The 17927-nt window shown below is 29.5% G+C and overlaps 1 protein-coding gene across 4 annotated transcripts in view; it reads left to right on the top strand.

Annotated features, from left to right (window-relative positions):
• The window catches only part of mv (lysosomal-trafficking regulator mauve), a 132028-nt gene that overhangs the window by 108313 nt on the left and 5788 nt on the right, over positions 1-17927 (top strand). For all 4 annotated transcript variants that reach the window (XM_087158776.1, XM_087158775.1, XM_087158773.1 and 1 more), the window contains 11 exons: positions 958-1199; positions 2657-2723; positions 4307-4463; positions 4743-4883; positions 5761-5978; positions 10359-10532; positions 11707-11896; positions 12217-12353; positions 14871-14969; positions 16166-16305; positions 16721-16818. In XM_087158776.1, coding sequence (XP_087014902.1) covers positions 958-1199; positions 2657-2723; positions 4307-4463; positions 4743-4883; positions 5761-5978; positions 10359-10532; positions 11707-11896; positions 12217-12353; positions 14871-14969; positions 16166-16305; positions 16721-16818 — 1663 coding nt within the window. The remainder of the gene's footprint in view (positions 1-957; positions 1200-2656; positions 2724-4306; positions 4464-4742; positions 4884-5760; positions 5979-10358; positions 10533-11706; positions 11897-12216; positions 12354-14870; positions 14970-16165; positions 16306-16720; positions 16819-17927) is intronic.

Here is a 17927-nt window from a genome sequence, read left to right as displayed (position 1 = left end):
GGGTTTTTTGTAACATTCCTCTAGGTCTAGGAGCACAGCATGTGATTTTTTCACAGAATTCCTCAAATCAAAATTTATAATCCGCCGATACTTTTGGCACAATCTAAAATTTGAAGTAAGAATTAAGTCTTACAATTTAGATTTTGAAACCTTCGCTAAATCATGTTAAGACGTTTTCGTACATGAGGCTCTTCTGTTGTTGTGATTTATTTTATTTATCGTTTCTCGGTTGTTTTTGATATTTAAAACTACGCTGGAATCCCTTAATATCGCCCTCCATGTTCACTCAATTTAAAAATTTTGCATCTTGATTCGTGTTCCCGTGATTTAAAAATCCAATGTCGCTATTTGTATTCAAGGGATCTAAAATTCATGCATCGCTATTTGTATTTACGTGATTCAAAAATCCAATATTGCAATTTGTATTTTCACATTCCTCTATCCAATATCATGATTAATGTTTACATGAGTTTAAATCCAAATGTCGCGATTCTTGTAAGAACTAAATCTTGATCAAAGAATGTAAATCTTTGTTCAAAAGAATTAAATATGAATAGTATATAAATTTATATCTTGTTATCGAGTTTTTGCACATAAAATTTTCAGGGTTTTTCACTTTGTATCACAATCACCCCTGAGATTATCTATGGTCTATACTGTGTCAATAAATGATATAAAAAAATTTTAACCCTCTACACACGGCTCTTATATTTGTTATTGAACAGCTGACCCAATTTCGTTAATGTATATAGTGCTTAAAAGGTGCTTATTTTTTGTTGAAAGATTTTGCTATGCTCCCTGTAGTATGAAATCTAGAGTTAATGTTATAAACTTTTCCGATTTTTTTTAAGTTCTATTAATTCTCATCTCTATATTTAATTTCTATAAAAAAATGACAATCAGTATTAAGTATTAGAAATTAATATGTTTTTCTGATTTATAATTGTTGTGTTTCAGGAATATCATCACATTTGGAAACAATTGGAAAGTCATGACCTGCCTTGTAAATCTAATGTTGACGTATCCATTCTGACTCAGTTATGGAGAGAGAGGGCTCTCACCAATTTTGAATACCTCACCCAATTAAATAAACTGTCTGGACGTTCTTTTAATGACCTTATGCAGTATCCTGTATTTCCTTTTGTGTTATCTGACTATGGCAGCTCATATCTGGACTTGTGCAATCCTTCAGTGTATAGGTAATTTTATGATGAATCCTTCAATCAATCATAAATCTCTTCTTTAATGTTTTAATTCAATAATAATATTAAAAAAGGTTATGAAATTATTTACAACCCAGTAGTAGATGTTAGGGTTAAAAAGATAAAGAACATGGTGCGTAGTGTTTTTAAAAAATGCTTATCGGTGCCTCTTTTTTTTCTTCTTTTTTTTTAAAGCCCTGAAAGATGCTTTTTTCATTGGGTGATTTTAAAAAGTACTTAATTTTCCCTTTTTGAAACTTAGATTTTTATTGACTATGTCGATTCTCGTCACATATTATGCAAAATGTATATATTTCGCATTGTTCTATTCAACGTTTTCACAATTAATTCAACCACAATCTATTTTGGCTTACCGTCGATCCATAGCGTATGAAAGCGCCAATGATTTTACATGTTTGATGTAATACTTGCAAGGCCGCATGTGTGTCTACTGAGCTAGGTTCGGTGGGATTCTTGATCTCATGTGGAACTCTGCATTTTGCAAGATATTCTCCATTTCAGGCTTCCTTTTCTATCTTCTGAAATCGAACTGAAAAATATCTTAATCTTTTTATGGTGGCATATATAATCAAGAAAAGTGTTCTTTGTTGAAAAATAGTCATTTTATCATGATCATGTAAAGTCTGAAAATAATTTTGAATTTTGTTAATGTACATAGTGCTTTAAAGGTGCTTATTTTTTGTTGATAGATTTGACTATGCACCCTGAAGAAGTATTTTATTTTTGTATTGCTAAATTTAAAAGACACTTTTTCCCTTTAAAATTTATTAAATATCTGAAAGTAATAAATATACAATTAAGAAAAATCTGTGTTTTCAGTGGTGTAAATTTCTTTTTATTTTTCCCTTTTTATCAGATTTCAAGAATTAAAAAGTATAAATCAATTGAAAACAAATCAGGAGTTTTTCTGATTGTTCAAAATAATAATAAACTTATTTCTCCCTCCCTCTATTACCTGTAAAAAATCTGTAAAATATTAAAAAAACTCATGCATTTTAGGGCAGCATCATATTACCCCCTTTTAAGGAGTAGTTTGGTCTAAAAAAAGATATTAATTGATAAAAAATATAAAAAATTTGCGAGCAAGAATATGGCAAAATCTTAAAAAATATATATATTGCATGTTAAAGATTTGATAACAAAAACGTTATATTTGGCTTTATATCCATTTAGCTCATCAGTATGTTCCGTTTTTAAGTATGTCAACCTTTGATTTCTAGTCAAGCTTATTAACACCTCTTTGTACTTTCTATTAAATAATAATCTAAAATCAATTAATAAAATAAATGCTTGTATTGTCTAAACTTTTTTCAGATTTCATCGTTTGTGAGTTGGTGCAAATATTTTGCTAATATTATTCAGTTTATTTACCTTTACAGCACGCTTTCAGTTACCTTTTTTAGATTTCCTGATCAAATATCTTTTATTTTTAGAAATCTAGAGAAGCCTGTTGCCGTTCAGCATAAGTATAGAGAAAAATTTTACATGGATACATACGAAGTAATGTTTTAATCATTTTATAGTTTTATTTTAATTTACAATTTCATAATTAAGATTGTTTTATAATTTTGTTGTTTAAACATGTTCAATATTTTGGGCAATATTAATGTTTCTTTTATATTGCTCAAAATAGTTTAATTGGTAGCCACTTCCAATCAGACAAAATAGTCTGATTGGTATTTAAGCTTAAAAATATCTAAGTCAGATATTTGTTAGAAAATGAAGGGCATAATAAATTACTATATCAGGGATGAGACTTTTTCGCTTTTATCTCTCAAATTTCAGCCTCTTTAACAAAAACTCTGATTCTCTAAAAGTTTCATTTTTTTCATAAATATTCAGCTTTTCTGAAAATTCAGTCATTGAAATCAGATTATATTTAATTCTGATTTCGAAAGATAAACAGAAAAATTCAAACTATGTAGCTGCCAATTCTTCCACATTTTTTCTTATTTTACCTATTTTCTCCGCCTTTACACGCGGAAAATAAGATTTTCCGTATTTATTACCACCCGCCAGATAGCTCGTATTTTCATAATTCAAACATCACTGCTTCCTGTTTGCTGCTTCAAAACCAAAAGAAATATTAAAAAAAGAAAAATAGTGGTGGATTTGGGGTGAAAATATTTATTTGGTCATTTAATTTATCTTGTTAATTTCTAATTATTATGACTAAACAAAAACAATACAAACAAGCCTTTAATCCCAAGTCCAGAATCTGCTAATATCTCAGTTCTTATTCACGCGATTTTAATGTCAAACATAGCGATTCTTATTCGTGCGATTTAAATATTGTACATTGCGATTCTTATTTTTGAGATTTAAAAATCTGATATTGCGATTGATATTTACGCGTTTCTGAAACCGTATGTAGCGATTTGTATTCTTGAGAGTTTAAAACTCAATCTCATAATTCGTTTATGCAGTTGTAATATCAAACATCGATTTTTCTATTTATACTTGTTTTATAAATTAGACATTGGGATCATATATTTATTCTTGGATTTCCTCTTTTTCACTTTCTAACTACTCTCATCCCTGCTATATAGTAGGTGGGAAAAAAGCTAGCCTTAAAAAATTACATGTATTATGTTGCAACAATTAAGCAAAGTGAATCCAGATAAAGGTCTAATTGACTCATAAACATCTGATTTTATGTACATAAATTAGTTTTGGTGTTGAAAAGCAAATAAATATTTTTTGAGTGCTTAAAAAGTGCTTATTTTTAGTTGAAAGATTTGGCTACGCACACTGGGTAAATATTAATTTGAAATGTGCAAAGTGTCTATTTTTAATAAGTATGTGGAGAGAGTAATTATCAACAATGTCAACCCTCATCTATGAAAAGGTACCTCAACATAGGATCGATTTAACATGTCTTATATACTAGCAAATTGGGATTGTATTTTTGTAGTGGTAGGTAGACACACTACAGTACCCCCCCCCCCCCACCAGAATTATATCTGTGATATAATTCAATGAATGGAGTTGATTCATCATCTAAACAAGTTAACATGTCTTATATACTAGTGAATTGGAATTGTATTTGTGTAGTGGTAACTACAAGTATGTTTTTATTTCAGCTGCTGAAAGAACAAGCAAGTTGTTCATCTTCAACTGAGTTTGAACTACCCATATCAGGTCCATATCATTATGGCTCCCACTACAGTAACAGTGGAACTGTGCTTCATTTCCTAATAAGGATATTACCATTTACTTACAGCTTTATCAAGTACCAGGGTAACTATTAAAATGTTGATTTTTATGTTGAATTTTATCAAACTGTTCTTTAGAATTTTGACTAATTTTTGGAAAAAAATGGAAAGATTTATCACTAATCCTTTTGGCAGAATTTTTTCGAGCTTTCTACAACAAACTTCCCTAGCATTAATATATTTCTCTTTAAGATACTTTTAATTATAACAATTATATTAATTTAAAGTAATAAAAGCATTGTGTTTACGAACAGAAACGTTGTTTGAACTGTCCTTTTAAGTTATATTCTATGAATTATTTCAGATAATAATTTTGACATACCTGATCGTACTTTTCACTCCATCGAAACTTCATGGCAGTTAGTGACTAAAGATTCTACCAGTGATGTTAAAGAACTCATACCTGAATTTTTCTTTTTACCAGAATTCTTATGTAATAAAAATGGTAAGATATTCTGTTTGTTACTTTCTGTACAATTATTATTTTTTCAATCTAAGAGAAATTAGCTCATAAAAACATATTTTTTCTCTCCCTAATATTTGAATTTACATTGAATACCTGACAAGTGCATTTTTGTGATTGAGGAACAGTCACATACAAACCACTATTGTTACATAATTCTCACTATGTATCAAAATAATCCATCATGCACGCTGTATTCTCTAATTTTCAAAGCCTGTTTTTTTTTTTACCTATAAGTTGCGAATAACAGGATGTGAAGCATTTTTAGAGTGTGATTGAAGGTGCTTATTTTTTTATTTACGTTTTTTAAAGACCTATAAAGGTACTTTTTTAATTTGGAATTTGTAGAAAGAGCTTAATTTTCTATGTTTTAGAAAGAGATTTTTTCTTTGCTGTGTCCATTGTCTTTCTAAATTACAAAAAATGCATGATTTTCTCAATTTTCTCTACCATATTTTTCAAAAACTAGTTATTTTATCACGATTAAGTAAAGTTTCTGAAAATATTTCTAAATTTTAGTGATTTTATGCTTTTAAATTAAGAACTTTAAACTATAGAGAAGAAGAAAAAAATTGTTACTGCACAGATTCTAATTATGAATTTATTTTTTTGGAAAGTGATTGAAAGTAATTTTTAAGTGCTCAAAAGGTGCTTATTTTTTGTTGAAAAATTTGGCTACGCACCCTGAAGTTGCAAATAATTACTGGTAAAAACTGGTAATAATTTAGAAATAAATTGCAGTATTTTTATATAATTTGCAATTTCATTTTAATGTGTGTTTTTTAATATCTTGCTGGCATTATTTTAATACTTTCAATTATGCATATTTCAAGGTAAAACATAATTTCTGATTACGTAGATTTTGACTTTGGTGTTCGCCAGTCTGGTATTCGTGTAAATGATGTGCTCCTTCCTCCGTGGTGCAAACAGAATCCACGTCTTTTTGTCCTTATACACAGACAGGTTTTGGAATCTGAAAATGTAACGAGGAGCATTCACAACTGGATTGATCTGGTATTTGGCTGTAAACAGACCGGTGAAGCTGCATTCAGTGCTATTAATGTATTTCATCCAGCTGTAAGTAGTGTTTTAATTATTGCTATTTCTCTCTCATAAGTGACCTTATTTATTTTGTAGCTTTTTTAAAAAGTGCTTATTTTCGTTTTTTAAAAGTCCTAGAAGGTGCTTTTTTATTGGGTGTTTTTAAAAGCTGCTTTATTTTCCCTTTTCGAAAATAAGATTTTTGTTTTCTTTTATCATGTTGATTTTCGCCATGTATTACACGAAAACGTGGTTTTCGCATTGTTCTATTCAACTTTTTCACAAGTCATTCAAACACAATGCATTTCAGCATTCCGTAGCATATGAAAGTGCCAATCATTTTACATGTTTGATGAAATACTTGCCAGTCCGCTTGTGCTTCTATTGAGCTGGGTTCGGTGAGATTCTTGCACTCTCATGTGCAACTCTGCTGCATTTTGCTAAATATTCTCAATTTCAAGCTTCATTTTCCACCCTCTGATATTGAACCAAAAAATCTCTTGATCATTTTTTAATGACTAATGTAATCAATAAAAGAATTCTTTCTCAGAAACTAGTAATTTTATCATGTTAAGTCTTTGAAAATTATTTTGTATTTTGTTAATGTATATAGTGCTTAAAAATATTTTTGAGTGCTTAAAATGTGCTTACTTTTTGTTTGAAGATTTGGCTGTGCACCCTGTAGAACTAACTGCCAGAATTCACATTTTAAGTGAATTGAATAAGCGAATAGCCACTATATGAAAAAATATGTAAAAAGAAAGATTATTATTTTATGTGATAGATTTTTTGTAAGGAAATTTTAATATCATACAATGTACCGTGCATAAAAAAAAAATAATGGGACACCCTGAATAGGTTTTGTTTTAATGATTAGATTTTCACGTACTGAAACTCTCTTAATGGTTCAAGGGGGTGACCTCAAATATGCTAATTAATTCATTAGTGCAGATGATATTTAACACTAGGACAATTAAATTGATCATTTGAACTGCAAACCAACTTCAAGCTGTGCTAAATCCTTAAGGAAGCTTAAACTTACTTGACTTTCCAGCTTACTTGACTTTCGTAACTTTTTGTGATCTTTAAAAGCATTAAATATTTTAATATAATATACCAATGATTATTTCAATATATAAAGAGCACATAAACTGACAATTTACCTGGAACGAACATTTACGATCAAAATGACTGCTATAGAAATCAGAATAAACATACCTTTTTTTTCTCGATGGATTTGGATTTTCTACCCTCAAAAAACAGGGTAGCAGCAATCTGGGAAATATAATTTCAATAGTTTGGTCAGGAGAGTGGTTCAAAGTTTTGATCCCTTAATATTAATTTGACTACTTGCTAATTTTGCTTAATCTCGAAAAATTTTTAGCGAATTGAAATACTGTTGCACAATTAATAGCAAAATTTGTGTTAATGCAATTTAACATTACTCGATTTTTCTCTTGAACTTTCTAATTTTGTTGTAAAAGGAGGGGCTACTAAGGCTCAGGTGCCTATATTCTTTAGGTATGTCTGAAGTTAATGAAAATAAAATTGATTTTTGAGATTTTTTTAAAAATGATTAAATAATTTTAAGTGCAATTTCCTACAATTTTCTTTAAAAATCATTAAACGTTTTGTGTTTTAAACGTAAAATTCGAAAAATAAACTACTTATGTATGTGTCCTTTACCCAATATCCTAATTTTTTCTACTTTCTTTATTTGCTTTAAGTCACAAATTCTTGGATTTTTCTAAATAATTTTCTATAATTAATCTTCAAATCCCTTACAATTTCCTGAGATCACCAGTGACAAAAATATAACAAATTTAATAGTGATACCTGAGGCTGTTTTTCCGACAATTCTTCTTGTTAGTGGTACTCAGTCCTATGGGAGCTTATCTTCTTCTCAGATTTACATGTTTTTTGCATGATTAAAGTATTGGGTTGTTTGGAAAGAAATCTCGTTTTTTTTGGGGTGGGGGGGGATGAAAGACAATTTTCGTATAATGAATAAATATTTTATTAAATTATATATTGGCCATTCTATTCCAACACCTTTTGCCATTTTTCTGGTGAAGTAGCGTGATTCCACGCTCATAAAATTTTTGATTTTCGCTGGCAAGAAACTGATCCAGGTGATTTTTGACCTCTTCATTTGAAGTAAAGATTTTGCAGTCCGAAAACTTTTGCAGTGACCGGAACAAATAATAATCTAAAAGCGCCAGATCTGGAGAATAGGGTGGGTGTGGCAGTGTATCCCATTAAATCTGTAAAAGCTTTTGGCGAGTGAGCAAACTTGTATGAGGTCTCACATTATCTTGTTGGAACATTATACCTTTTCTGTTGATTAATTGTGGCCTTTTCTGTTGAAGTGCATCATTCAGTTTGTCCACCTGGCGACAGTAGACTTCTGAATTAATTGTTGTGTTACCCGGTAAAAGCTCCCAAAAAATCTATTCCTTTAAAATCCCACCAAACAGACAGCATCACCTTTTTTTATGGTAGGCTTTCAAAATGCTTTGAGCCGGTTCATCTTTTTTGCTCCATGATCTCTTGCATTTGACATTGTTATAGCCAACCCAGTTTTCATCCCAGTAATGATGCGCTTGAAAAATAGATCATCTTCGTGTAAATTTCGAGAAGTGATTCACAGGCGTCAACTCAACGACACAAATTTCTCTCTGTGAGAACATGGGGAACCCATATATCGAGCTTCGTGATTAAATTCAGGCCTTTCAAGTGGTCATAAACAGTTGAAATCAATATTTAACCTCTCACCAATCTCCCGTGTTGTTATTCGCCGATTTGCATCAACTAATGCCTTTATCAGTTTCAACCAGCCTTCCAAAGCGTGGTGCATCTTCAACATTAAAATTGCCTGATCGAAATTTTGCAAACCAGTTCTGGCACTGGCGTGCTGTCAACACATCTCCTCCATACACGTCGGTTAATTTCTTTCTGTTATGAACACCATTTTTACCTTTTTTATAGTAAAAAAGTTAAATATGACAAATATGCTGCTTATTGTTTTCCATATTTAACCCGTTCGCTGCTACCGACGCACTAACGTGTCAGAGCGGCACCTCCTGTTATGCCGACGAGGCGCTAGTGCGTCGATCGACTATGATAAGTTATATGCTCTGTGTTTAGTGTTACTTTGGGAGTTGAACGGAGAGGTTGTTTCGGCACATTAGTGAAGCATTATTTTTTTATTTTTTGTGGTTGGTTTTCAAAATTTTTGTTTGAATGTTTTTATGTGTGTGACTGCCAATATCTGTATATTGTGCTTATTATTTGTAAATATTTTCAGTATTGTTTCATAAATGGTACTACATATACTTGAATGGTATTCTGTTTTATTCCTTTTAAGCTGCTATTTCATGCAATATGACAGTAACTTCTGAGAATATTGATCAGACGCGCTGGAGCGTCAGTGGCACTCACGAAGACAAGTTGAATCTGTGTGCCACTGACACTCCAGAGCGTCAAAAAAAAAAACGCTCTCTAAACAGGAAAATAAAATGCTTCTTCGTTTTTCTGGTTTTCCTAGTAAAATATGAGGAACATTTAAACCATTAAAACCCTGTTTTGTCATCCGGCTTCTGAGGATGGAAGTATCATTTTTAGTGGCAGCAAATGTGTTAAAAGGACACCAACCAAAAACTACTGCATAGAATTAATTGAACTTATTCACACACAAACCTTGCTAAATCAGCTCTCAAAACATATAATGATAATGCGGCTTAAGTGTGAAGTTGGGTTCAAAAAAATGCATTTAAATCCTCTGTCGAAAAAACGAAATTACTTTCCGAACAACCCGATAGAATAAATTAAACTAATCCAAGCAATTTTTTTTGTGTGTGTCTTTGATTAATTTTAGTTGACAACAAACTGGTTGAAATTTCATCACGTTATTGCATATTTACATACCTGCCAAGTCCTCCAAGTTTTTTAACGAAGACTCCTGTATTTTACGACTATCTCCTGTTTACCTACATATTATGATATTTCTCCTTATTTGTTAAAGAATTTTTTTTAAAGAAAAATGGCGATAAAATATCCGTTGATGGCAAAAATACTTCTCTTATTCCTCAACCGATGGTGCTACTGCCAATACTGCAGTATGTTGAGCGTTCATAGTTTAAGTAATTATAAATAATAGTTTAAAAAAATCTTTTTTAGATTAAGATTTCTATACATATTTTTTGCTTCGCTAAATGTAAGTGTTTATATTATTTCCAATTTTGTGTTTCTCTTTTTGACTTACATGATGTATCAAAACATTACTCGTAGCCTAAAATATGTCGCTAGTAAAATCTCCGTTATTTTATTTCTCCTGTGTTGGCAGGTATGTATTCATATGAAATTTTATTTTATTAACAATTTTGTAACAGATATTAATGTTCCTTTTCCTGACAGACATATTATGGCCTTGACATCAACCAATGGAAGGATCCAATTACGAAGCAGGCTGTTCAAGTGATGATAAAAACATTAGGCCAAATGCCTAAACAGCTGTTCACCAGTCCTCATCCTATGGTCTCTATACCGTTTTCAGCTTTCAGTGTTTCGAATGAAATTGCTGAGCCAATGGTGAACTTATTTCAAATATTTGTTTACTTTTTTTCTGTTACTAGAATGTGAATTTTGGTAAAAAAATAAGCATTATTGCTATAAGTTGGTTTTAAGTTAACTAACACTAAACATACCATATGACCATTAAAGAACTTTTACATCGCTTATGCTCTTATCATCTTATCGTTATGACTTTTTCTAATAATTATGTACAATTAATATTTTGTTATTATTTTTTTTTTTTTGTATTTTGTTTGTTTCGAATAATACTTGTATACCTATTTCTACCGCAACTGGTCACTTGACAGGGAGAACAACTTATTGCCTGATTATTCTTCTTACCTAATTATAGAAGAAATATGTTTGCTGAAAATGTACAACGGAAACACCCTGTATATGTAAAAAAATGCATTGAGCGATTAATTGAAAATTCTTTCTGTTTCTAATACATAAAAATTGGCAATATACAATTTTGTTTAATTATAATTAAGTTTTTGTTGTTTATTTCCTTCCTAACATCCATATTTCATATATTCAATCAAGAAACATAAAGTCCGGTCAATTGACCGGCTATGGTAGAAAAAGGTATTTCTACTATAATCTGACTTAAGGATTAAGTTTAAGTAAACGATGCAACTTTGTTTAAAACAGAATTATGTATTTATTATGTAATTATTAATATAATGTTAATATTATGTAAATTATGTGTTATATTTAATTTTAATAATGTAATATTTAATTTTAACTATGTAATATTTAATTACATATTATTTAATTTTAAAAATATGTAATATTGAATTTAAATTAAGTAATAATTGAATAGCCCCTGAGCAGCTACCAAACGTTCATATTTGTAATTGCATAGATTTGAAGCTTAGAACAAGTAAATAAGTGGGGAGAAGAAAAAAAACTTCTACCCCTTGGTCACAAAAAATATGCAATATTTGTGTAAATTATGTAATATTTAATTTTAAAAATATGTCATGTAGAATTTAAATTATATAATAATTGAAAAGCCCCTGAGCAGCTACCAAATGTTCATATTTCTAATTGCATAGATTTGAAGCCTAGAGCAAGTTACCTAAGGGAAAAGGAAACTTTTGCTGTGTTGAGATTTTTTTTTTTTCTTTTGAAGCAAAATTTGTATGAAATATTTCTGTTGTAAGTTTGCATGCTTATGGATGTATTTCAGGAGGTTGTTGACACAGTGAATGGCTTGCATTGGGGCAACTATGTGGGTTCACCATCTACTGCGGCCCCAAGCCTTGTGTGGTGTAGAAAACAGAAAGTAGTATTATGCAACCTCTTGCCTCTTCTTGCCAATTACATATTTGGTTTAGGTGAAAATATCTGCCTTATTTTGAATCACAGAAAAAATCCAGGTACTTTATTTGCTATTCTTACTTTTAATAACCTATTTGTGCCTTTTTGAAAGAAAAATCAGTTTTTTTTTTTTTTCAAAAAATAAAATAAGTAGTAAGGCATACATGTGTTTCATTATTAGAATTTTAGTAAAAACTAGACAATCTGTAATATATCAATAATTAGAAATGCTTTATATGAATTAAAAATATCCTAAAGTTTTTTTAAATAAAAAATAAAATATTTCTATTTTCTTTCAATCATAGTTACAACTATAAATAAGTTTGATGAAATTTATTATTTTAACATAATTTATATTATTACAAAATTTATTCTTAAGGATCCAATGTATCAAGTGCCACTTACATCATGTCTGCTGCATTAGTGAGCTGGGGTCACAAAGATAATGTGATTAGAATAAAATTATGCAGAGACCAGCCTGCTATACCATTACTGAAGGAAAACAGCCTCGATCCTGTAAGTAATGTTATACACTTGTGTTTACACAAAAGTAACACAGGTTACACTTAAAAGTAGTCTATAAATAGTAGTCATAAAACAACCCTAAATAAACTATTTAGGGTTGTATTTTAAGGCCTTTCGCAAAAGAAAATTCACAGCGTGAGTTTCTTATTAAACTTGAAGTAATTTTTTGATTTCATACTATATATGCTATTTTACAGAAAAAGTGAGTGACTGAAAATCATTTTAAATAATTTAAATATTCTTAAAAGAGATTTTAGTCAGAAGGCTTAATGCTTAGAGTATTAAATGACTGTTACATATTTGCAATAGTTATAAAATAATCACATTACAGTGCACTCCCGATTATCCGGGTTAATCACCGGGACAGGTCGCACGGACAATCGAAAAATATGGATAATCCGAAAACTCCTTTTATTAAAGAAAAATTCAATATCAGTACAAAAAATATGACGACGGCTTTATCAGTCAAATACTGGAAGCCAGGCTCACATGCATCACTTTGAAACCAAACTTCTAAATTTTCTTCATCACGAATTTCGAAACCTTAGAATTCTTTTGATTGTTCGAGAATACTGTTATCATATTTTTCTTGAACATCTGAAGAGGATTGTTCATCAAGCGGTATGATTTTTCTCCAAGATCGTGATAACGCAGACGATTTTACCTTTGACCATGCTGCTGATATTCCATATACTGCAATCCAATAATGAATATTGCTTTCCAAAAATTTTGTAGTGTTATAACTGCATGAATCAAATATTTTTAATCTTGAAAATGTTTCTCTTTATATTTTTTGCGTGACTCCGGAATGAGCACGGATAATCGAGAGTGTACTGTATTTGCTAAAAAGCCTTTTGGAGAAGAAACCTTCTAAAAGCAACCTCAATTGTCAATCTCATTTTGAAGTTTCTGAAAAACTTTAAATTTATTTAGTTTTCCACAATATAATATTAAAAAAATAAGAATTAATATTATATACATTGAACTCTCACTACTATGATATCCAATACAGCAATAACTCCCTTTTTTACGATAATATCGTTTATTGTCCCGTCAAACTGGCATATGAATTAATGTCATGCTCCTCTCAATATTACGATATTCTGTGAAGCAATAAAACCCTGTTAAACGATTTTTTTCTCCAAATTTCTGCCTTATTTCCTCCATTTATTATTGGTTTTCAAATAATGTAAAAAATCTTATTTTATCATATTTTGCCACTTTTTTCATCTTTTCTGACAAAAGAAGACTCACTTCTGACCACCCCAAGATCTTCCATTTTCTTAGAATTCCCTCCTTTATCTCTTGAGAAGTCACAATTGTAACATTCCTATCTGATTTCATTTCTTCATGATAAAAATTGATTAAGAGTCACAAATGACAACAAGCATAATCTGAAAGAGAATTTTTTTCTGTAGAGGGTGGGTAGAGCACCATTCACAAACGAAAATCATTTTTGCGCTTTGGACTCGATGCATACTTTGTTGGTCGACTTGACAGTCAAAAAAATTAATCAACAAACAAAAATATCAGATTATTTTAGATAAAAACTTTCAGATATGTTCTCTATGTTATTTTCTGAATTTATTTCAATTATTTTTAACCGTAATTAACACTCTGCAAAATAATTTTCTGCATAACATATAAATACATTTCTAGTTGATACATGTATAACATTAAAATTTTTAAAAAAATCTTATTGTGCCCCCAAAGTATGTAGACATTCGATATAACAAGTGCGCAGCTTTTTTAGAAAGTGCTTAAAAGTGCTGAATATCAATTTTTAAAATCCCTTAAAGCTGCTTTTTTAAATAGGTGTTTTTAAAAAGGGCTTAATTTTCCCTTTTCAAAAATGAGATTTTCTTCTTTACCATGTCGGTTTTCGCCATGTATTATGCAAAAGCGAGCTTTTCACATTGTTCTATTCAACGTTTTTACAATTCATTCAACCACAATCCATTTTGGCCTACCATCGGTCCATAGTGTATGAAAGAGCCAATCCTTTTACATGTATGATGAAATACTTGCCAGTACATGTGTGCGCCTACTGAGCTGAGTTCGGTGAGTTTCTGGCACTCTCATATGCAACTCTGCTGCATTTTGCAAGATATTCTCAATTTCAGGCTTCATTTTCCATCCTCTGAAATCGAACCAAAAATCTCTCGATCTTTTTATGGTGGCTAATATAATCAACAAAAGAGTTCTTTGTCAGAAACTAGTTAATTTATCATGATCATGTAAAAGTCTTTGAAAATTATTTTGCATTTTGTTAATGTATATAGTGTTTAAAAATATTTTTGAGTGCTCCAAAAGTACTTAAAAGATGCTTATTTTTTGGTGAAAGATTTGCCTACTCACCTGAGTAACTCTACTTTTACTTTAATGGTATTGAAATAAAAGGCAGTAAATAACTTGGACAGAAACCCTGTTTTGACAGTTTTTAAGTATGAAGAATTTAACAATAAATTAGTTATAAATTCACGAAATACAATTAAATGTGTTTTACAGGTGTGTCTCTGTGCATCTGTGCCTGATTGCCGTGAACTTTTTGTTGCACACTTATCTGGAACAATATTTGTGTACACACTATCTCTGGACTCAAATAATGTAAGTGTTTATTTTTTGTTACACCTAGAGATCCAGTTTAGCTTAAACATGTTATTACAAATTGTAGCTTTGAAATATTTTAAATAAAACATTGGTTCTTGACTAACTTTTGTTTTCTGCATTCAACGTTTTCACTCTGTATGGATGAAAGTTTTCAAAAAATAGTATTGGTTACCTCCATTGACTTCAAATTGTTATCGAAGGTACTACATGACATTTCACAAGCAGTTTTAATTTTTGCTAGTTAATAGCTAAGTAAATAGACATCTGTTTCTGCTCTTAAATTTATGTTTTTATTTGTGTTTTATTTTGTAATTTCTGGAATTTTTATTTTATTTTGTATTTTTCATTTTCAATTTTTTCATATTCTATTTTTGTGTTTCTTTTATTTATTTCGTATTTTTATTTTCTTTGTATATTTTTTGTGCAGAACCCCTTATTATTTTGAGTTTCTTTTAAAAAAGTACAAAAGCCACTTAGAAAATTGCTTGAAACTTTTTTAATTTTTAAGATTTTCAAATCAGTTTTTTTTTTATTATTATTAGTTGCCAAATACGATTTTCTACAAAAAAATTTTTAAAAAATTCAATTTTTTCCTGCTTATACACTGTATAAAAAAACTATTTTAATTAGTCATATCTTTAGAAATTTTTTAGCAATAAATTTGTTACTAATTTTAAATTGCTTTAAAAAATTTGTTTAATTTTATTGAGTATTTTTAAAGTGACAGCAAAAAAAATTGTACAAAAAAAGTAGTTTTTTATGAAAATGTCCATATCTCCATAAATATTTAAGTTAGGATTATGAAATTTTGTGCAATTATTGCATATAATTATTAAAATAATCACTAGAAGTTATAAATTTATTGCTACATTTTTGGGCATAGGGACTTCCAAACACTATTTTCCATTTGTAATGTATTGGTGGTCCCTTAAGCCTTTAAAAGTTTAAACTTCATTGATAAGTATGAGAAAGTGCATGATCTAAACACTTCTGAAGTTATAAAATGATTCTTGAAGTATTGCTTGTGAAATATGGAAAGAAATGTATTAGTATAAAAGTGTCTCCATTATTTTGTCGCCATATATATAAATAGATATATTGTTGGTCACCAAAATGTAAAAAAACTTAAAACTAGAAATTTACTTACTTATAATGCAAATGTCTGAAATAACCTCAAAAAATTACTTTTGCAGCTTGATAGGTTACAGCAAACCTTACCTCTTCAGTTAAAAGGTCATACCGATACAATTACTTCCATCTGTATATGCAAGCCATTTAGTGTTTTTGTATCTGGCAGTAAAGACAAATCCGTCATAGTTTGGGACTTGAACAAGTAATATTTTTATCTACATTTATATGTATCACTTAATTTTTTAACTGTAATAACATTTTAAGTAATGTAACATTGATTAACTTCTGTAATCACTTCTGTGTGACACTTGATGTTAATACAGTTTTTTTCAAATATTAATTCAATTAATTAATTCTAGTTTTATATGAAAGAAAAATGTTTAATATTTAATAACTGAAGTAAGTAACTAAAATAAAAATTTTCTTTGCGTACTTAAGTAAGAATTGAATTTAAATTTATATATATATATATATATATATATATATATATATATATATATATATATATATATATATATATATAATCACTCAAATTCCTTCATAAGTTTTGCTCACCTTCTAACCAATTGATAGTTCTGAATTGTTTCTGCTTATCCATACTTAATTCTTTGTTGTAGGCTTTGCTATGTTCGTACTCTGACAAAACACGAAGAATCGATCGATCTGGTGTGCGTCAGTGATACCCTTGGAGATGTTGCTTCCATAAGCAATGAACGTAAGTTCACTTATTTTGTATGTTTCATACTATATCAAGTTTAAAAATGTGCTTCTCGAGTCTTTTTCCTTTTTCTCGTAATACTGCTCTCAATGGTTGTAACCCCATGGCAGAATCGTGACGACACGGCGACATTGTTGTTGAACATTATAGAGTTCTTGCAGAAAGACTTTTTATTTGGAAGGCAAAAAAGTTTGAATTTTTTTATCTGCAGAATTTTTGGAAAGATTTTCTTTCTGCCGAGCTTTTTTTCTGTTTCTGCATGTAAAATTTTAAAAAATTAACTGTACAAAACTTTTTTTAGAACAGGAGAATATTGCTAATAATATCAGAATATTAAAAAAAATTCTTACATTTATAATTAAAAATTTATATACTGTTCCATTCTGTACATGAAGGTTTTTTTTTTCAATTTTTTATTTTGTAAACAGGAATTGCTTCTGTTGCTTGATATTAGTTATGTATATATATGTTACTATTTTCTTCAGGGTGGCCCCTGGATGAGAAAATCAGGAAAAATAGAGAAACCTGGAAAAAAATTCAGAAAAAATAATTTATTTGAGGCACCTAAGAGTTTGCTATTTTTTCAACCCTAACCGTACATATGTTTTTTAATGTATTTTATGTTTGAGAATTAGGAAGTAGGCTTAACTTTGAAATTTATAATTAAATTTATGCCACCTGTTACAAAAATAAAATAAAAAATTTATAAAATAAGTTTAGAAAAGAATTTAAGAATTTTTTTCCCCTTTAATGTTTGTAGCCACCATGTTAATCCTTTGCAAGAAAAGTTTCTTTTTTTTATACCTTTGAGAAATGAAACATGACATTCCATATTGATATACATTAGTGTTATAAAACTTTTGTATATGTAATATTACTTTTAAAAACTTTTACCTTTCTATGCTTATAAACTGCCTTTCGTGCTTTTTCAAAATATTTCTTTATTGACTCGAACAGACTATCAAATTCTTTAAGTGTTTTAGTTTTTGGTATCCTGTATTATTATTAGGTAATATGAATTATTATTAGGTACTGCAAAATTATCGATGCTGTCATAAAATTTCTGTTTTTTACTTTGAGTATAAGCCCTGATAAAATTTTAATTA

This window comes from Parasteatoda tepidariorum, chromosome 3, assembly GCF_982258835.1.
Source record: "Parasteatoda tepidariorum strain Cologne lab strain chromosome 3, Ptep-v5.0, whole genome shotgun sequence".
In the NCBI taxonomy this organism is placed as follows: domain Eukaryota; kingdom Metazoa; phylum Arthropoda; class Arachnida; order Araneae; family Theridiidae; genus Parasteatoda; species Parasteatoda tepidariorum.
Note: the sequence above shows the minus strand (reverse complement) of the source record. Positions and strands in the feature narration are given on the sequence as shown.